The sequence below is a fragment of the Brienomyrus brachyistius genome, chromosome 5 (assembly GCF_023856365.1).
Source record: "Brienomyrus brachyistius isolate T26 chromosome 5, BBRACH_0.4, whole genome shotgun sequence".
Lineage (NCBI taxonomy): Eukaryota > Metazoa > Chordata > Actinopteri > Osteoglossiformes > Mormyridae > Brienomyrus > Brienomyrus brachyistius.
The window spans coordinates 22,278,295-22,299,156 of NC_064537.1; the positions used below are offsets into that span (position 1 = coordinate 22,278,295).

The following is a 20,862-nucleotide window of genomic DNA, read 5'->3' on the forward strand; positions in this document are numbered from 1 at the left end:
CACCTGTTTGCTGGCACAGATCCTTAGCCTCAGAGTCCACACAATTATTAGAGATAAGAATATAACAAATTTGCAAATGAGAGAAGGCCATTCTGCCCATCAAGCTCGTTTGGAGAGATGATGAAAGATGATGAAAAAGATGGTGATAACAGTAGCAAATCCATAACACCTGAGATGATTCTACATTAATTTATTTTTGTAGCAAAATGTGTCATATTTCTCCAATTTCTATAAAATTGTAATGTATCATATCAAATTTTCGAGAAGTGCCCCATCATGCCTATAGTCACCCTAATTTTATAAAATATAGATTCATCCATCAATCAATCAATCAATCAATCACTTTTATTTTCACATCATATTGCTGGTACACTGGTACAGTACATGTGAGTTAAATTCTTGTGTGTAAGTTTCACAAGCAATAGTGGTGTACAAAATATACAAATACAAAACATAAGAATAAATAACATGACTGAACCCTAATATAATGCATTTATATGTAGCACATTAATAAAGCATCTCTGACCAATTTGGATAAGAGCACAAGTATAATGGAGGGGCTTTATTCCCATTGTATTAGGTATACTAGAATTAGGTGATTAGTGGTCATTGTTGACACACCACAGCACACAGTACACAACAACGAAATGTGTCCTCTGCATTTAACCCATATGTGACATAACAGGGGGAGCTAATTCAGCAGCCGGGGAGCAGTGTTTGTGGTCAGTACCTTGCTCAGGGTACCTCAGTGGTACCTTGCTCCTCAGGGATTTGAACCAGCAATATTTCAATTACAATTGCGCTTCTCTAACCTTTAAGACACCACTGCCCCTGAGATGATGCTTAGTAGGACCCACTTTTGGATGCAGAACTGCTTCACTGGCAAAGTTGCGCATTCAGTGATGCCTTTTCTCACACCACTGCTGTACTGTCATTTTAGCACTTATTGCCTTTCTGTTAATGAGTCTGGCCATTCACCTCTGACATTGTTTTATTCAGATTTTGTTCTTGTTCGGTTCATTGCACTATTCTCTGTAACTGGGGCGTGGCCAAGGGTATGCCAGGGTGTGCAAATGACATCCAAAATATCAGCTGACACACTTGCATAAACAGGTGGAATTTGGCTTGCAAAGTGGCAACCCTAATTACAATGTAACACTTGTCATAGGCTTAACCTTTCAGAAATGAAAGCAATGATTGTCGAATGTACATATTAGTTTATTGTGTTTCAGTTCTTGCTCACCTTGTTTTCCCTTGGCACATCCAAAGTAAATTTTCTGGCTATGCCATTGCTCTATAAACTTATATACACGCTGTAATATTTGGGAATCCCAGTGAGATGGTTTTTGAGATGCTGGAATCACCATGTATGGCATCAGCAATCATACCATGTTCGAAATCACTTACATTAGGCATCTTGGCAGTTCTCATGCTTAGCTGAAAAGCAAGTAAGTTTATTGATGCTGTTTTCTTGTATTGTGTATTCAGTTGCATCCACATGACTGGATGAACAGTCTGTTTAAATTCACAAGTAAAGCGATCACTGAGTGTATGTAGCACCCAATGAGGTGGTGAAGCTATCAAAAGCAAAGCTGTCCTTGAAGACTGAAAGACTTGCATGTAATTTGCACAAACTCATATACTAAATGTGAAGCTGGAGATCTGAGTTGAAAAGCTGAAATGAAATGACATTGTAATGAAATTGATTTTTAAATTGTGGTCTTGTGGATTTTTAAATCTGTAGTGTCATTTATAAAACTGTAACATGGACCTTGATTGTTAAGAAGTCATACCTGTCACGATCCAGAAGCGCGAGTAAAGCGCAAGGGTAGAGCGAGCGAGCGAGCGAGCGAGCAGGAACAGGCAGGCAGGCGGAATACGGGGCAAAACAAAGGGTTTAATTGCGGGACCCGGTGCAAGGGACATCAGACACAGACTGACATCAATGACGGACAAGGGAAACCGGGGAGACCAGGACTTAAATACACAGGACTAATCAAAGTAACTAGACACAGCTGGAAACGATCAGGGAAATACACGTGGGTAATCAGGGGGCGTGGCACACACGAGGAGCAGACGAGCCGGGCATGACAATACCCAGTTCTCATTAGATTTTGCACATACAACCTTATTTCTGAAAAATCAGAAAAAAATCTAGGTGGACGGTGTTAGTTGTGGGAAGAACCATCTGGCAAAATTTCATCTTAGCAAGCTTCTTAAGTCACGCCTGTTGACTAAGAATGAAACTTCGACCACAACATGTACTTTCTGAATAACATTCAGTGGAATGAAATCATCCATCCATCTTACAACCACTTATGTTGTACAGGGTCTTTTGGGAGCCTAGAACCCATGCTAGGTAGCACTAGTACCATGCACAAATGATCAGTTAGATATTAGAAGATACAAGCACCATAAAAAACCTGGGATATCCTGTTCTATATTATTGGTCTTGTAAGATATGATTATAAGAAAATGCATTACATAATTAACAATAATTGGGTTGAATATAGATAACATTTGCAAATGGCGTGGCCCAGCAAAACTCAGTATTGTACCACTGAGCATGTACAGAGGTTTCTAAACCACAAGCATGTCCAAGGTGTGGAAGAGAGAAATGTGTGTGTTGGCACATTCTGTTTGTCAAATAACAATTTGTACAACTTCCAAATTGCTAGCAATGCTATGCGACATGATTAGTCTCTGGTCATCCGTGGTGGAAATATAAGTGTGTAACTTTAGGCCAAGGGAACCAGGGGTTTCCTTGAAGGAAGAACAGGAAAAAGCTGGACGTAGGTTGGTGAACAATCTATGTAATGCTTACTCAGTCTGGTAATTGGATTTAGTGCAAGAGTAAATCATTTTGCAGATCAAACTGTATTCACCCAAGAGAGAGACTGCCTTGTGAATGCACACCACCTTAAACGCGTCTTTATTATGGTGATTCAGAACTGTAAGCTACTAACGGGCTCCTCATTACCCAGTGTCAAGAGGTGAGTTTCCGGCATGGTTTTGGCCTCGTAACTATAAGAACATCTAATCAGAGACTATATAGCCACACTAGTACTGCTGGCTCTTAAGTGGGCAAAATAAGCAATTAAAAAAATACCTCAATCACAACACTGAAAGCTGTTTATTTAGGAGATTAACATAACCTAATGAGGAAATCCATCCATCCCATTTTCTGTAACCGCTTGTCCTATTCATGGTACTTAATAAAGCAACGGTGATCATTTAATTTTTATGTATTTTTGATGTATTATATTGTTAGTAACATAAACATTTATTGCCATTTTTTAAACATGTTAAACACGTGATCCTTAAGGATTGTAAAGTGGAGCTGCGGTTAGGGTTAAGGTTAGGATCTATTCACTATAACACACAGTGTTTCCTGTGGAGTGACGTATTTCCGGTGGAACTCCACTCTACAGACGTCTGCAACTGGACCCTTCAAGCCACGTGACGAGAGACGGAAGCATTTATCAGAACCGCTCTTCGGTTATTCATATTTAGCATGGCCGAATCGTTAGAAGGGGTTGGCAGAGGTAAGTGGATATGCTTTAATATTTATTTTATATTGTCGCTTGACAGTATGCCATGGTGCAAGCGGTGTTGACTTAAAAAGTACTTCTTTGTTTTGTTTCAGTCCTTCGCCGTACGCGTTTACTCTCAGGATTGTAGCGCGGCAGCTGACGTAATGTTACGGCAGGGATGATAATTAGCCAGCTATGGGTAGTATAGTGTGCACTTGGATTTCGTGAGAAACTGCGAATATTTCCTAAATGAGCGCACTAATTTAAAGTTACAGTACAAACGTACTTTCATTTTTTAGTCGAAGCAGTATCTGACACTTGGGAGTCATGTTCGTGCTTGTATACAGCTCCTTCTCAAAAAATTAGCATATTGTGAAAAAGTTCATTATTTTCTGTAATGTACTGATAAATATTAGACTTTCATATATTTTAGATTCATTACACACAACTGAAGTAGTTCAAGCCTTTTATTGTTTTAATATTGATTATTGTTTTGGCATACAGCTCATGAAAACCCAAAATTCCTTGCTTCCATCTGCTGAAAAGCTTTATGGAGATGAAGATTTCATTTTTCAGCACGACCTGGCACATGCTCACAGTGCCAAAACCACTGGTAAATGGTTTACTGACCATGGTATTACTGCTCAATTGGCCTGCCAACTCTCCTGACCTGAACCCCATAGAGAATCTGTGGGATATTGTGAAGAGAAAGTTGAGAGACGCAAGACCCAACACTCTGGATGAGCTTAAGGCCGCTATCGAAGCATCCTGGGCCTCCATAACACCTCAGCAGTGCCACAGGCTGATTGCCTCCATGCCACGCCGCATTGAAGCAGTCATTTCTGCAAAAGGATTCCCGACCAAGTATTGAGTGCATAACTGAACATAATTATTTGAAGGTTGACTTTTTTGGTATTAAAAACACTTTTTTTTTATTGGTCGGATGAAATATGCTAATTTTTTTAGATTTTTGGGTTTTCATGAGCTGTATGCCAAAATCATCAATATTAAAACAATAAAAGGCTTGAACTACTTCAGTTGTGTGTAATGAATCTAAAATATATGAAAGTCTAATGTTTATCAGTACATTACAGAAAATAATGAACTTTTTCACAATATGCTAATTTTTTGAGAAGGACCTGTATATTACATATTGTAAAAGGGACACACTCAGTCGTACAATAAGCGAGAGATCTAGTTTCTAGAAAACAGCTGCAGCACCTAAAATTTGATTAGGCTGTTTTTTATGGTTGCTATTCAACATTGGAGACACGAAACACATTACAATTGACATGCTATTATAGACATGTGCGGCCAGCCTAATTTTCTCTCAATCTCTGGTGTCCCCCAGAGGATGACATCATGCAACTGTTTTTTCTTTTCTTTTTTTAACGCAACAGTGAACAATACTACATAGTTGCTAACAGTAGGTTACTGTAATTATAAAGGGCTAATCACAGCTTGGCTAATTAGTACCACAACCCACGAAACGTCTCAAGTACAGCAGTTATTGCAGGTCATCCTTCATGCAGTACTTTGCACAGTATTTATTGGGTTATTCCCTGTGTTGTGCCCGTACCTTCGTGATAGGCTCCGGGCCCGAGTCGTCCTCCACAGGACAAGCAACTGTGGAAAATGTATGGGAATTTATATATACACAATTCAAAATTATTTGTAAGCATACAGGATAACATTCTATGCTAATCAAGTATATGATAATCATAATCACGATGTCAACAATAAAAATAAGTACATTTTAACAATGGAATACCTCAGTACTTGTAGTTTTAGTATACAGTTGAAATTTCTTTATGAAAGGAAACATTTTAGGAATAATGTGGCATCATGGTTGACAGGTACACATTTATGTAAATAACCATTAAAGAAATGGCTTGCATGTGTTTTGTTATATTGAGGTATAAAGTATAATGTGATTAGAATCCAGAAAACACATTATTGTTATTTTTATTGAAATCAAAATCAGCTTTCCACACCTCCTCTTTAAGAGTTAATTCCTGAAACCTTCCTTATTATTATTTGGCAGCATTGACAAAAATGTTACACTAGGGATAGTGTCAATTGTATGCATGTGTTTAAATGCTGGTACATTTTGAATGGAAATTATTATGTTTGTATTTCCATTTTGATTACCCTCTGCTTTCTGAAAGAATGATGTTGTTTTTCTTTTCTTCCAGATACCAGCATTGACCACATGTTGGAGGCTGGGGGGGGACTTTTAGCAGAGTGAGTGTGCTTTTACTCTGAATACACAGTTCATTCCACTGAAACAACACAATCTATTCATAGATTTTCTTTATCTTTCATCTAATACAATAAATAAACAATTTTCAAGTTTTCAGAAAGAATTATATTTGCATATTAGTATTGCCTGAATATGACAGAAAATATTTTGCCTGTTTTTTTTAATAATTCCGTCAGCTAAAACTCCTCATGTAAATGCACATTTGATCAAATAAAGCCCCTTAAAGACAACACACGGATAAGGTAGTTTAGCATATTGATAGCAGATTTGTAACTAGACAGAATGACTGGAAGTTAATGCAAAAGGTGACAACCTTGACTGTGTGTTAGGACCTGATTATGAAAATTAGGCAAAATATTTGAATAGTGTTCTGCTTTAATCCATGTCCAGCATGTTGTCCAGCATGTTGTCCAGCATGTTGTCCAGCATGTTGTCCAGCATGTTGTCCAGCATGTTGTCCAGCATGTTGTCCAGCATGTTGTCCAGCATGTTCCCCTGCATTGTTCCCCTGCATTGTTCCCCTGCATTGTTCCCCAGCATTGTTCCCCAGCATTGTTCCCCAGCATTGTTCCCCAGCATTGTTCCCCTGCATTGTTCCCCTGCATTGTTCCCCACGTTATTCTGGGTAGGCTTCTGGCTACGCACAGCCCTGTACTGCATAAGCAGTCCAAGTTGGAGAAATAGATATTTTCATGTATTTACTGTGTGCTACTTTTACACAGTGTGATTTTCATTGATATTATATAGATTGCTAGGGCCCTGTGTTTTGGGGTAATTAATTCATCGTTGCACAGAATTCAGAACTCAAATCAGAACATTCAGTTAGTGTTTTATGGGGAAGTTGATATTACCGGGTTACTTTACTAAAAAAATTGCCAGTTGGAGCATGCAGCATAGATAGGATAAAACTATCATAATTTTCAATATTTGTTTTATTTTAATGAAGGCTTGAGATTTTAAATCGATCATGTGGTTAGGATTAAACTGTGTTTTTATCTCCTGTTGAGTATTTATTATTATATGTATATATGGTATATGGGTTTAATCATTTAGCTGTATGAAAAAAAAAAAAAAACATAATTTAGCATTCCTTTTTATAGTACAGTACCATCTGTTTTCTTATTGCCATTTGTTTATCGAGCCTTTTTGAAAGCATAGAAATTCACCTTGCACTTGCTTGCATGTAGTATGTTTGTTGGAAATGAATAATCTATACATCACAAGTTAAAGCTTAAACAAATATTACAATATGGGCCATATTCACAAACCTTTTTTTAAATGTTATGGTGCAATACAGTGTTTGTTTTTTGTAAAGTATTTGACATTACCTTAACTTTTGAGGTATATTAAAAAGTTTATTTGTTGCTCGGATATGGTGATTTGCCCAATTACTTAGTCAAAAATCACTAACACAAAACTATGTAACTTTTTAATGGCATGTAACCCACAATAAGCAATCAATTTGTATAGGATGTCTCTTTCTGCTCAATTTTTTTTATTTCAGTAATTGTTGCCATGGATTTGATGAAATACTTTTTGTTTATTACAGAAATAAGTAGTAACATAACAAAACTGACTGACTACCCCAGAGGCAAGACCAGCGGTTTAGAAAATGAAGTTGTGTAATTTTAGTCTGGCTTCAAACTAATTTTAAATATTAGAGAGAATTATTATTTTACAGTAATGGGTTCATGACAATAGCCCATATACTCCCCTTTGCATTAATTCTACATTAATTTAGGGATTCAGTGTATAAACATTTATTATTATAAGTTTTTAATAATAAGTATGATTAATTGCAATTAATCACAGAAAACTGTGCAATAATTTTTTTATCAATTCCCAGCCCCAGTAAAAGTACATAATTAATGTATACTCTTTGCCCATTAATATAATTTATAAATTACAAGTTTGTCCCAGTTACAATCTTTATGGGTTGTACTTTAAACAGATAAGCTCTACAGTATCAAGGGACTGATGAAGTTATGCTGTAAATCACTTTATTCTCTGTCATAGTTTTATCATTGATCGTGTACGTCGCCATGGGAATGATGAGCTGACTGTCAACTATGCAGACTTAGGTGGGACTGAATTGCATGACCCCACCCTTAAACAGGTGGCACAGTGTCTACGGCAGATTGGAGATGAACTGGACAACAACGAGGAACTGCAAAGGTATGAAAATGTATAAATACATTTTCTATGTGTAAAAATAAATTTGAAATTGAATAATCATGCAATCTGCTGATTTTTAGAATTGCACCATTTTTAGAATTGCACCATCCTCAAGTATTGAACACAACTGTTTACCTGCACACTAACCATCCTTGTTGCAGTCTTGTGTGAGGTTTGTGGGCCAGTGAAGCAATCAGCCCAGGAACTTCAACATTTTGTAGGTTTTGTTTTGTTTCTTCGGAACAAATACAGTTGAAGAGACTTTATGATGCTGTCGATTGGAACAGATAAACACATAAAATCAGCAAATAGTATTTAAAGACTTTAGCATCTGTGAATGTTAAAGCCTATAGCAAAGTGCAGCCTGCATTAGATCACAACAGTAATCATTGGATGCTGCAGTGGTTTTCCTGCTGAAATGGTGTAAAGTGGAAATGATTAAAGGGGAGGCTAAAATTTCCAGAATGGAGCCTGCGGCTGAAAGTTATTAGCCGGCGAGCAATTACAATCCATAGCAGAAGGAGGCTAAGAAAGAGCAAATCATATGTTAATATGGTCATTTGAGGACAGAATAGCTAACAGCTAACAAGTCAGGTGCTTGGTTACTGCCCCTTAACTTCATTAATTTGAAGTTGTGCATTAATCTGACACAGTTTGGAAGAACCAGAATATATGTTTTGGGTAGGTCAGGTCAGGTCAGGTTGGGGAGCATGCGTTGATGTAGCGTGTTGCTGCACCTTTTGTGGAGGTCAGTTTTAATTTTAGAATCGCAAAAAAAATGATTGTAAATTGTTACACTGTTGTTTTCATCGTAATAAGAGCCTTAACAGAGTGAGCTGACCACTTGTTTATCAGGATGATTAACAAGCCGGATCTTCAGCCGACCAAAGAGGTGTTTTCCCAGGTAGCCTGGCAAATTTTCTCTGATGGCAAATTCAGCTGGGGCAGGGTGGTTACCCTCTTCTACTTCGCCTGCCGCCTTGTCATTAAAGTGAGTCCATTGCCCTATTTTTGTTAATCTGACACTTGTTTCCTGTGTTGGTGCACTAATCTGATACTGATGGCCTGGTGAACAGATACTGTTGTGGCTCAGTAGCGTTTCTATTTATTGTAATGTCACTTCTTTGCCAGCTATTTTATTCCACTTACTCTTTTAAATCTTGCTTTCTTAAAAGGTTAGTTGAACAAAGTTTCTGTAACATCGCAGCTTTCTGAACTTTTGGTAGGTCCACAGCAAACCTGGACAAAAGCCACCTCGGAGCCATATCCAGTCCACAGAACCAATTTTATGTGGCCTGCATAATCATTAAAAAATTATCTGTGGAGATCAAAAGATTTTTTCACTCGGAGTTTTACTCGCATAAAAATACAGAAGGGAAATGATTGGTTCAGAGAAATAACCAATCAAATTGTACAGGAGGTGGATCTAAGCAACTGAAGGAGGCGGGACCAAATACATCTGGTTGGTCCCACCTCCTCTACAATTTGATTATATTATTAAAAATGGCCCATGCTGACATGAAGAAGCTCAGATTTGGCCCTTGACAAAGACAAATTTGCCACTTCTCCATCTTGGTTTCCATTGAGTTGGTTTCCATGCTGGGAGAACTGTTATGTTCATTTCACAGCTCTTTAGAAATTAGGAAATTATCTTTACTGAAAGCTTTTTATAGCAAAGGTCTAATGCAGAAATGGGAATTGGAAATGTAGTATTTTTGCATTGTTATCTTTGAGACCCATTTAATTAGATGTTTCTATAATATCACATTAAGAATGTCATTCCGGCTTATTTGCTACCCTTCTCTCAACTGATCTATTATGTGAGTGAGTAAAGTGTCGCTACTATGATTAATTATCCCTTCTCTCTCATAGGCTCTAATAAAGAAGGTCCCAAATGTAATACGAATAATATTTAGTTGGACGATGGACTACTTGCGAGACCATGTGATCAGTTGGATTATGGAGCGCGGTGGCTGGGTGAGATGAAGCTCTCTGCACATTTGGCTTTAGGGCATGTGGCTGGAATGCGTTAACACGTCTTATGTCTCTCTTCAATACCGACCCATTTTTAAGCCTGTTGAATGAGTGATTAGGATTTCCATGAACATTATGTGGCTGATGATAGATGTTGCCCTTATTTTGTGCAGGAGGATGTCAGGTCCTACTTTGGGACACCCACATGGCAAATGACGGGGGTGTTTGTGGCTGGTATCCTCACTGCATTCCTGGTCATTCACAAGATGTGATGCCAAGGCATGGAGGAGTTGGCCAGGACGGGACCACTCTTTAGAAGAATCCAGGGATTGACCTATCACGAACAATAGCAATCTGTTAGACCTGAAGTATGTCACTTACAATACTGTGTATAAGTCTTAAGCAGTCAAAGAAAATGTTTAAATGGTCTTCAAGTTGGTATACAACTATAATGATATGTCTGTGAAAGAGGTAATTTAGTCATTTCAAAACCTCTTCTAAAATCAGCCCAGTATTTTCAGCAACCGTCCAAAACACTAATGTATTTTTTGACTGGACCACTACCCCACCGTGTTTGGGTAATTAGTACCTCATCATGTGATTTAACCAATTAAGTTGATTATTTTTTTTGAGCCAGAGATGAAACATGAAATTTAATGAATACATGGAATAGCTGAGGTGCCCCTGAGGAGAGGTTTGGGAATCAAAAAAGCCATCCAACCAGATATTTGTAACTTATAGTAACAGGAGAGAGGAAATTCTTGTTTATTTATTATTGTGCTAAATGGCATATATTCTAATGTTTAGTTTTTTTTTTCCTAAGCAAATACTTACTACCCAGACAATTGTCTTAAACATTTTCTTTACCACAGTACTATATGTTAGTACCTCTTCAGTAGCAGCCCTGAAAATCGTACCTGTGACCTCTTTACCTCCAACCTCTCTAGCTACCTCTTATCCACATCATCTATTTCTCTACCTCTGCACCACATCAGTCCACATTGCGTAAGGTGGCCAATGAAAAGGTACTCCCTGTGTAGGTTACCTTTAGTGTAGTGTAAATGTCTTGCATTATTATGCTGTATGATAAAGAGGTTGTATAGAACTGCTTCACAACAACGTACATAGTAAGATTGCAGATTGTGTAAAAATGCTACTATTTACAATACATAGTATACAGACTCCATGCTAATACTTTATAACGCAGTGTTTTTTTCTTTCTTTTCAGTTTCAGTAAACAAGAAATATGGTTATTTTATACTAGTACTATACATTTTGTACCTTTCAGGTTTTGAAGTTTACAAATAACCAGTTTCATACAATAAAAACTATTCTTTTTAGTTAATAAAGGATTTCAACTGGGGCTGGGCGCCGAACACCCCCCCCCCCCCCCAATCAACACCCCATATCTGATACATACCATCGGAGACAAAGTGCAAAAAGAAGTTTACCAGTGGGGGCACTGGTGCTAAAAGACAACTTCAATAGAGAGACAGGGGACAAGTATAGGCTACAGAAAATAGCAAGTAAACTGTGAACATTTGTTTTGGTAAATGGGGTAGATGTATCTTATGTATATGTAATTGCCTATTAAGCTTTTCTGTTTTATACCAACAGCAATACTGGATATTGCCACTGTGTTGGAGTTTTAGGTTACTTTGACTGCATGTTGTTCAGTAGGTTATAATCTTTAATACGATTCCCCCCATGCCAAAATTCATTGCTATCTGGCAGCTTATGGTCTTGTTATATAGTCAGAGAAGAATGGCCAGAGCTCAAAAATCCTAGGGACGGCATGTTTTTTTTTCTTCTCATCACGTGATTCTCTGTGAAATTTACACTGTAATGTGTGAAAATCCCAGAAGGACGGCCGTTCCTGAGATGCTGGAACTATGATGTTTGGCACCAACAAGCATACCATGTTCAAAGTTGCTCAGGTCAGGCATTTTAGCCGTGCTGATACTTAGTTGAAAAGCGAGTGAGCCTCTGGACCAGGTCTGTGTGCTGCATGTATTCATTTGGCGAATGCGCACAACTGCTAACAGTGTTCACTGGTGTGAGAGTTTGGGGGACATATAAAAAGTATCTGACATAAATCTGCTCCAAAATAAGAAAACCACCAGGTTGAAGACTGTCACAGGTTTAACAAGCCAAGAAGACCCAGGTTTTTTATATGGTAATAAACAGAGCAAGGAAACTAGATAATTTTGGTTGTTATAGATGTTTGTCAGCTTTAATTTGTCATCTGGTACAGGTGCACATCTGAATAGCCATTACAGAGGACTGCTTGGCAGACTGATACATCTGACTTTACTTAGCATATAGTTGCCCATATTTGGGTTGTGTCGACAGGGAATGGAAACGCTGTGTCCTACCTGTTCTTTTTCCCATACACTCTTTAGCTTTCTCCATTTTAGCTTTATTCTGAGCCACGTGTTTGGTTAGAAATGTTTAAAAGACGCATTTGGCTTGGCCCAAGCAGGGGCACTTCTCAGTTGATAGGCTCAGCCTTCATATGCTGTTTACTGTATCATTTGAAACCTTATATGCAACTCGGTCATTTAATGCATGTTATTTTCATATACATCAAGTGAAATGTGCATATGAGAAAGCTGGGTGGGAAAAAACAGATCAGATATCGACACTTTCATAACGAGTTTGTTTGTTAGAGTCACACTGAAATATATTGTATTTCTAATACAATAATCATTTTCTGATATATATGATATTTGAATGTGTGTGTATATACCAAAAAAATTAGTGCAGGCATTTGTAATTAAACATTCTGTTTAATGGGGATCTTCATAGTAACACTCAGACTTGAGTAATGCAGCTTGATAGATTTTCTTACTGTGATGCCATATATCTTAAAATAAAATATCCTTGTATGTGTATTATATCATGTACAGAATATCTGTTGAGAAAAATAATCTGATAATGCTGAAGGTTTACTACGCTGGCAGAAATGATGAAACAAATGTGATATTCAAATGCCATTTTGCCGTGAGCTTTAGTGAAGCACTGGTGAACTTTAATAGTACTTTAATAGATGGACATTAAGTTCTGATGTATTACTGATGGGGTTTGTTGAACGGAAGTCTGATGCTAACAATAACTGTAAATTATGAGAAGCTTCTCAGTTATGTGTCTTGAGTTTCCTTCTGTGTTATATATGTCTGGAGTTTCCTTTTATGGTACCTTGTGTAATGTTTAATTCCCCCCCCCCCCCCCTCCGTCTCTCCTACCCTTGTACGGTTTTCGATTACCTTGTTATATGCATGATTTTTATTCCATTACATTCATTTGCTGTTTTAAGTGCTATGGAAATGATATGGGTTGTTAAACTAAACTGACCAGTAAAATGCTTATTTATTAAATAAAGAGAAGAACATGTTGCTCAAAGTGAGAAGCTCTGGACTGATTTGCCACATAATTTACGTCACAATCTTTAATAGGAGTGCAAGGGGCGGTTGGTCTAGTAGACGATCTATCTCTGTATCCACTTACAAGTGTTTGTCTACCTGTGCTTACATTTGCATGTACATGGTTAACTGATAAAGCAGGGATAGAGGCATGTGAGCAAGTGGGCAGCAGGTGAAGGTAGTCATGAACTATTATTTTTATTATTACAGCTGATTGATATGTAAAAATTATACATGGCAATATAGTTAATATAGTTTTTATAGTTATATTTGTTGCTTTTTGTTTCTTGTTTTAGAGTGGTTTTAGATCGTGAAACGTGTTTTTGTGTTTAATATCTGAGCACGTTGCACAAAAGACATTGAGGCCCAACAGGGAAAAGAAGAGATGGATGAGGGGAGTATGAGTGGACTGGAGAGAGAGGTAGGAGGGATGGGTACTGTCGGTATCCAGGGGTTGGAGGAGATGCACGGCGGAGGAAGCACAAGGAGACTGGCCATGAAGAATGAGGAGGATAACAAGGGGGAAGGAGGAAAGGGCTGCCACTACGGGAACATGTGGAAGGGAGGGTGGATGCTGAGCGAGCGGCTGGCCATCAACGTGGCGGGTATGAGATATGAGACTCAGCTTCGCACGCTAGCCCAGTTTCCAGACTCCTTGCTGGGGGATCCTCAGAGACGGCTGCGCTATTTTGACCCGCTGAGGAACGAGTTGTTCCTGGATCGGAACCGGGTCTGCTTCGACGCCATCCTCACTTACTACCAGTCAGGTGGACGCCTCCAGAGGCCCTCTGAGATCCCGGTGGATGTTTTCCTGGAGGAGCTTGAGTTCTACCAGCTGGGCGAGGAGACCCTGGAGCGCTACAAAGATGACGAAGGCTTCCCTAAAGAGGAAGTGCGCATTCTGCCCAAAGGCAGGATTGCGAGTAAGGTATGGAGTCTTTTCGAGTATCCCGACTCCTCGCGCTATGCTCGCATCATCACCATCTTCAGCATCGTGATCATCATTCTGTCAGTCACCACTTTCCTCCTTGAGACAATACCTGAGCTGCAGACCACCGAGCCACCAAGCAAGGTGAGAGTTCAGGAAACGTGGAGAGGGGCGCGGGAAAGGTGGGCAGGGAATTAAGGGGAAAGGGGGGGCCGAGGGGATGGGGGGGATAATCAGATTTCATACACAAAGCATTAAGAATCATGCTAAGTTCAGAAACATCCAGAATTGTTGTGGAAAGTTTTCAGGCAGAATCACGGTGTCATAATACAGAACAGTTGTTATACTGAGAGATAGAACCTGGAGGCTGAGACAAACTGAAAAACTGCCAGCAGATTCACAGGCTAGTTCACTTAGCATAAGACATGGTGTAGGGGGCAGCACAGTGGAGCATGAGAGCCAGCCGGTCCCCCGTTTTAACTGACAGGCCTCTGATTTCCACATCTCACAAGATATTTTTTTGGTCTTTTACAGTAGTGAAATTATAAATGTAGCATACTATATATTAATATTAAGCAGCCTGTTCCAGGTTGTTCCAATCCTTAGAGGAGTATCTGAAACAGCTATAAATGCAGATTTGCCTTCCTAGTCATCATATGCTCTTGTGAAATAATCATGTGGTGTGATGACTATAAATGCAGGTAACTTTTTTTCTACTGTTGATTGAGAATTTCTTTCTTGTAACACTTGGAAATGTGATGTAAGTCACCACATGTGGGGTATGTGGAAAATTATCATATGAAAATGTCTTTCTACATGTTATCAGATAGTTATGCTGGTCTTTGAAATTAACTCACATTACCCAAGCAGCTGAACACAGAATCCGTAGGATCTGTAATGTTACTTAATAGGCCTCTGGCTTCTATATGGTTGTGTGTAATCTATAGGCTTGTTGAAATTATTTTGGCCTTTTCGGTGCTAAAATAGGGGTAGCCATTGTGCTATGATTGTGGTAAATATGAATGAACTTTAAAATTTTTCGTATTACATAGGCAGTAAAGTCCATTAGAAAAAAGATTCTACACAAATATTTCGTCAGTGTTAGATTAGTTTTTGTAAGATAAGGTACTTGTCAGAGGCACAATTCAAATAGATCAGAAAAAGTATTGTGTAATAAAAGCTCAAAATATATCATTTTCAAAAATGTATTCACTTAGGACAGATGAACAATCATCCACAAAAAACCAACAGTAAAAGATGTCTGTGTGTGTGTCTGAAAGAGAGCGAGAGAGATGGGTGTACTTCAGTCAAGCAACTATTTCTTGTTGATCATAAGGAAAACACGTTGCTCCAGAGAAGAGCATGGCAATGAAGAGGAATGATAAGAATTTCCGCTCATCGCTCACAGAGCTGTACGCTACCCCCGCTCGCCCGCTCACAGCCACTGCAGACCGCTCCGCTCATCATTGCTCCCTGCACCGGTCAATTTTTACCCTGCTCGCACCAAAAAGCCAAATAGCACATGGATCAGGGTTCTGTGTCAGTTATCTTTCAGACACATGGTGTAAAGCTCCAGGATGCGGAGAGATGTGACTCCAATATTATTTTTATTATTATTTTCAAATATGAAGATTAGGGTTAGGGTTATTTTCAAATATGATTTTTGCGCTTGCTCCAACTCCGGCCAAAATCCTTCCACTTCCGTTCCGCGCTCGCTCCCGCTCCGCTCCCCTCACATGCAGTGCTTAGAAGATGTTTTTGTTCTGTTTCACAAGCCAGATGACAGCAGTTGGAAATCAGGCCACATATTATTTCTGTTAACGAAAATGTTTCTTTTTTCCACATTTAGTTTTCGTTATTTCGTTGTTTTCCTGAAGGATAATAACCCTGATGGCGACCTCATCCTAGCAAATACAGGCGATAGAGTTACAATGTGGAAGAGAGCGAGCAGGGTTGGTTGCAGAGGTGGGGCCTCTCGTATTTCCCCTTTAAGGGCCTATTAATAGGGCAAGAACAACCTTCAGACCAGATCAATGCTTTTAATAGAAACTGTATTTGCAACTGAAACCTTCTTTAAGCATAGGATAATTTGTTGATTATATATGTTTATACGTTAATTATATTAAACATATAATACATGTGTTATCGTGTCAGGTGGGATGAAGGAGGTTGCTGTACAATAGGGGGTTTATTGACCTCAAAGAACAGAGACGGAAAATAAATGGGAATGAGAGAGATCAAAACAGGTGGAAGGGGACAGGCAACAGGAAGGTACACAACATCAATGACTGTGAACACAGGACTGGAAAGCACACTATTAATTGATATGGGTATCTGTTTGGGTATCTGCTCCAATAATTGATTGCACTTATACCTGGGCATTCACTAGAGGCTCAGCCTAGCTACACTTATGCATAGTTGATTCCTTGACAGCCTGAATGTATGCAATGTGCTTTTGACAGTAGGTTGCTTTGGACAAAAGTGTCTGCTACATACGTGAATATATATGTATGAATGAATGTAGTTAAATATTACTATTTATTATTTGACATAATACCACATCAACACAAAAGCTTGGTACACAGATTTAAGGTGTAGTGAACTGTACAGAGAACATATACTATTAGATACACAAAAAAACTAAAACTCCTAAAGATTTTACCCTAATTACAATTTTGCAAATATTGTTCTTAAGTGTTTTTTTTCTACCTCTTCTCTGTGCAGTATTTTGGACAATAGTATTTTTTGAGCATAGAAAAAGTGTACCACTGAGGTTTTGCTGATATCTATTTTGCTGACGTGCTTCTATGTGACTCTAGATCATGGGCGATAATCCTTTTCGCCCAGACCCGTGTAGTATAACACCATTAAATTAAATGTCTTGCTAACATGGATGTATTTATCAATAATGAAGAAAGAAATAAATACTAATGCAGTATATTTATATAGTAGCTTACAAACCCTCAGACGTGCGTCAAGTAAAGTCCATCTGTGTTCCAAACTCTTACCCAGTAACTATAATGAACACTGCCTTCAGTTTAGACCTTAACCACATTGATTCTAAATGCTCATTCTTGTATTCATTCCTTCCTTTATGCCTTCTGTACTCCCCTTCTTCCCCTTTACCATTTTCCTTTCTCATTGTTTCTACAGGAGGATCTATTAGGAGCCCACAATGACACGAGCCAGTCCAGTGGGTTTCTGTCAGCTTTGGACTTCTTCTTCGTGACAGAATGCATATGCGTCATCTGGTTCTCTATAGAACTGACCCTACGCTTCTTTTCTTCACCCAGCAAGATCCTGTTTTTGAAGGACTACATGAACCTGGTTGACTTCAGTTCCATTCTCCCTTTTTTCATTGAGCAGTTCTCAGATATTTCCAGACCATCTGACATGGAGGAGGAGGAGTCAACACTGGCTCTCTTCAAGATTGTCAGGCTGGTGCGAGTCTTCCGGATCTTCAAACTCTCCCGCCATTCCAAGGGTCTGCAGATCCTGGGCATGACCTTGAAGGCAAGCATGCGTGAACTAGCTCTGCTCGTCTTTTTCCTCCTCATTGGAGTCATCATTTTCTCTAGTGCTATCTACTTTGCAGAGGGGGATAAGGAAGACACAACCTTTCTTAGCATTCCTTACTCCTTTTGGTGGGCTTTGGTTACCATGACTACAGTTGGCTATGGTGACATGTACCCTGAAACAGTAATGGGCAAGATGGTGGGGTCCCTGTGTGCCATTGCTGGGGTGCTAACCATCTCCCTGCCTGTGCCTGTCATCGTCTCCAACTTCAGCTACTTCTATCACAGGGCAAATTTGACCTTTGACCCATCACCTTACAAGCATGTGAAGTGTTCTTTGTGGGAGGAAGATGACGAGGATGATAAGGCAAAGGATTACTTGGCTTTGGGAGGCCTGTATACTCCTCTGAATGGGACTCTACCTACATATGAAAGGAATGAGGTTCAGCAGGTAGGAAATGTATACATTAAGGAACCGCTGCTGACAGAGGTGTGAGAGTATGAGGTTAGCAAAGTGTGCTAACTGACCAAAGGCCAAGAGCAATTTGGTTGCTACAGAGTCTTACTGTATGAATACAGAATATCAATAGCAGGTGACAAAGTCCATTCACAGGGATAGTGTAGGATCTATTTTTGTTTATTGATTTATTTTGATGTATTTCTTACTACTATACTCAATATTTAATCTTAAATTGCTTATTATGTTTATTTATTGAGTAAATGGAATGAATAATTGCTGTGCCTTATTTATTTAATTGCATTTATGGCAGTATTATATAGTATTAACTATCAAATTAATTAGTAATTAGCAACTGTTGTCCTGCCTGTCATGTCTGTCTGACCCTCCTGTCTGCTTCCTCATGTGGTGCTGATGAGGCACGGCTGTTCTTTGTTGCCCCTCTTTAGTCTTTGTATATTAGTCCCGGTTTGTCTCTTCATCCCCAGTCCAGTCATGTTTGTGAGCCCATGCCCTCCTGTTTGCTTTCCAGCCTTTGTTTAGTTTAGGTAAAAAAAAAACCTTTTTCTTTCGGCAAATTGCCTGCTCTCGAATCCAAGTTGTGTCTGTAACAACTTATGTTACATTTTTCATTTCACTGAAATTATGATTAACTGTGCAGTATTTTTTGATTTTCCATCAATGAAATCATATAGCATGTGATGTTGTATGCCCCAAATAATTTATTACATTATATATCAAAACTATATATGTGTGCAGTATATTGTGTGTGACATTCTACATTTATGTGTAAGTATTTAATAAAAAATATTCGATCTGATTTTTCCTGTACTGAAATGCAATAAATGCCATATCCGTCTATAGCAACCAATTGGGTAAAAAAACCTATTGGATTCAAAACGTATACCTAATACATGGGATTTCCGAAATGGGTTTATGTGGCTTTCTGATTCTAGTCATTTTTACCTATAAAAATGTATTTTGATATATCAGAAAATTAATTTAAAATCCATGAGATAAAACAACAGCATCAAGAATAGAGTATTTGTATACCATTTTAGCTGTAATAATGCTATATCAATATGAATAATTCCATCCATACATTTTCCAAACTGCTTATCCTTCATGGTCTCAGGGGTCCGGAGCCTATCCTGGAAGCTACGGGTACAAGGCAGGGAACAACCCAGGATGGGGGGGGCAGCTCATTGCAGGGCACACACCAGTCACTCACACATGCACTCCTACGGGCAATTTAGCAAGTCCAATTAGCCTCAGCATGTCTTTGGACTGTGGGGGGAAACCGGAGTACCCGGAGGAAACCCCACAATGACACGGGGAAAACATGTAAACTCTACACACATGTAACCTAGGCAGAGACTCGAACCTGAGTCCCAGAGGTGTGAGGCAACAGTGCTAACCACTGCACCACCATATGAATAACTATTAACCAATAAATTAGTTAATGATAATGACGTTACTGCAGATTTTCCACACCGTGAAATTACAAGTAATGCAAATATGAGCGTTAGGAGGTTTTCTGTCTTTTGGGGTGTGTGGGAGGGGTAGTCGTCTTTGGAGAGAGAGAAGTGAGTATTTTATATATACAGCAATAATCTTTTTTAGGAATCATATGTATAATTTATCCATGTTCTAGTCAATTATACGGGACATGGTCAGAGACATTCTAGCAGCCTGTCCAAGGTAGCACATGCTACTGTTTTCCATCCTGGTCCTCGGGACTCCCAGACTGTGGACTGTTTGTCAGGGAGCTGGAAGGGAGCAAAAACGTGGACTGTCTGGGGGACCCCGAGTATCGGGCTGGGAAACACTGCCATAGGGTACAAAGCAGGGATACACCTTGGATGGGATCAGTATGTATAACTGTAATTAAATTGGGCTCAGTTCTTTTATACAATGTGCAATGTTTTTTTTCTTGACTCATCTAAAAAATATAGAACAGTTTTATTCACAGAAAACTTAAAGTAAAATCATTCTACTTTATATTTTCTGTATACGGCTTTTACTCTAGATACAGTAAACACTTAAATAAATAATTACCAGTATGTCATTCATACACAGAATAGGCAACAAGGAACATTTTACGCTCATAATTTTTTATACTTAGGGTGATATGAGGAAGTGTACATTTGAAGTACCACATGACAAAGAGAAGTTTAAAGATTTTATTAGTGTGATCTAGTTTGTATCTTTAGCGTTTCAAATACCTTTGACCTCAAGGGGGCGATGTAATGTTCAGGATCACACCAATTAATTAGTGGTATCAGGGTGGGGCACGGCATGGTGGTGCAGTGGTTAGCACTGTTGCCTCCCACCTCTGGGACCCGGGTTCAAGTCGTCACAGTTTGCATGTGGAGTTAGCATGTTCTCCCCATATTGTCATGGGGTTCCCTCCAGGTACTCCAGTTTCCCCCCACAGTCCAAAAACATGCTGAACATCTGCTTACAGTATCTTCCTCAAATAACAAAAACATAACATGAATTCTGAAAGAGCAGGGCAAAGTAGGCCAGGAGAGCAATTCTCAGCTCTCTGGCATGCTTAGAAATGAAGATATGGTTTCCTGAAAACCCTTACAA

The 20,862-nt window shown here is 38.9% G+C and overlaps 2 protein-coding genes across 2 annotated transcripts; both read left to right on the forward strand.

Moving 5' to 3' along the window:
- Positions 1-3,431: 3,431 nt before the first annotated feature.
- On the forward strand, positions 3,432-11,337 carry LOC125743034 (apoptosis regulator BAX-like). The gene is made up of 6 exons (XM_049015645.1): positions 3,432-3,545; positions 5,729-5,777; positions 7,813-7,971; positions 8,827-8,962; positions 9,844-9,948; positions 10,119-11,337. Exons 1-6 carry the CDS (start codon positions 3,515-3,517, stop codon positions 10,215-10,217), a joined length of 579 nt encoding a protein of 192 aa, XP_048871602.1. The 5' UTR covers positions 3,432-3,514; the 3' UTR covers positions 10,218-11,337.
- A 1,833-nt stretch (positions 11,338-13,170) lies between these two features.
- On the forward strand, positions 13,171-19,087 carry LOC125743019 (potassium voltage-gated channel subfamily A member 7-like). Its single transcript, XM_049015608.1, has 3 exons — positions 13,171-13,545; positions 13,664-14,439; positions 17,449-19,087. Exons 2-3 carry the CDS (start codon positions 13,753-13,755, stop codon positions 18,304-18,306), a joined length of 1,545 nt encoding a protein of 514 aa, XP_048871565.1. The 5' UTR covers positions 13,171-13,545; positions 13,664-13,752; the 3' UTR covers positions 18,307-19,087.
- The last annotated feature ends 1,775 nt before the right edge of the window (positions 19,088-20,862 follow it).

Coding starts and splice junctions, on each gene's coding strand:
- LOC125743019 (XM_049015608.1), top strand. CDS start 13,753: ATGGATGAGGGGAGTATGAGTGGACTGGAGAGAGAGGTAGGAGGGATG. Junction 14,440..17,448: donor CCACCGAGCCACCAAGCAAG/GTGAGAGTTCAG, acceptor TTGTTTCTACAG/GAGGATCTATTAGGAGCCCA.
- LOC125743034 (XM_049015645.1), top strand. CDS start 3,515: ATGGCCGAATCGTTAGAAGGGGTTGGCAGAG. Junction 5,778..7,812: donor GGGGGGGGACTTTTAGCAGA/GTGAGTGTGCTT, acceptor TCTCTGTCATAG/TTTTATCATTGATCGTGTAC. Junction 9,949..10,118: donor TTATGGAGCGCGGTGGCTGG/GTGAGATGAAGC, acceptor TATTTTGTGCAG/GAGGATGTCAGGTCCTACTT.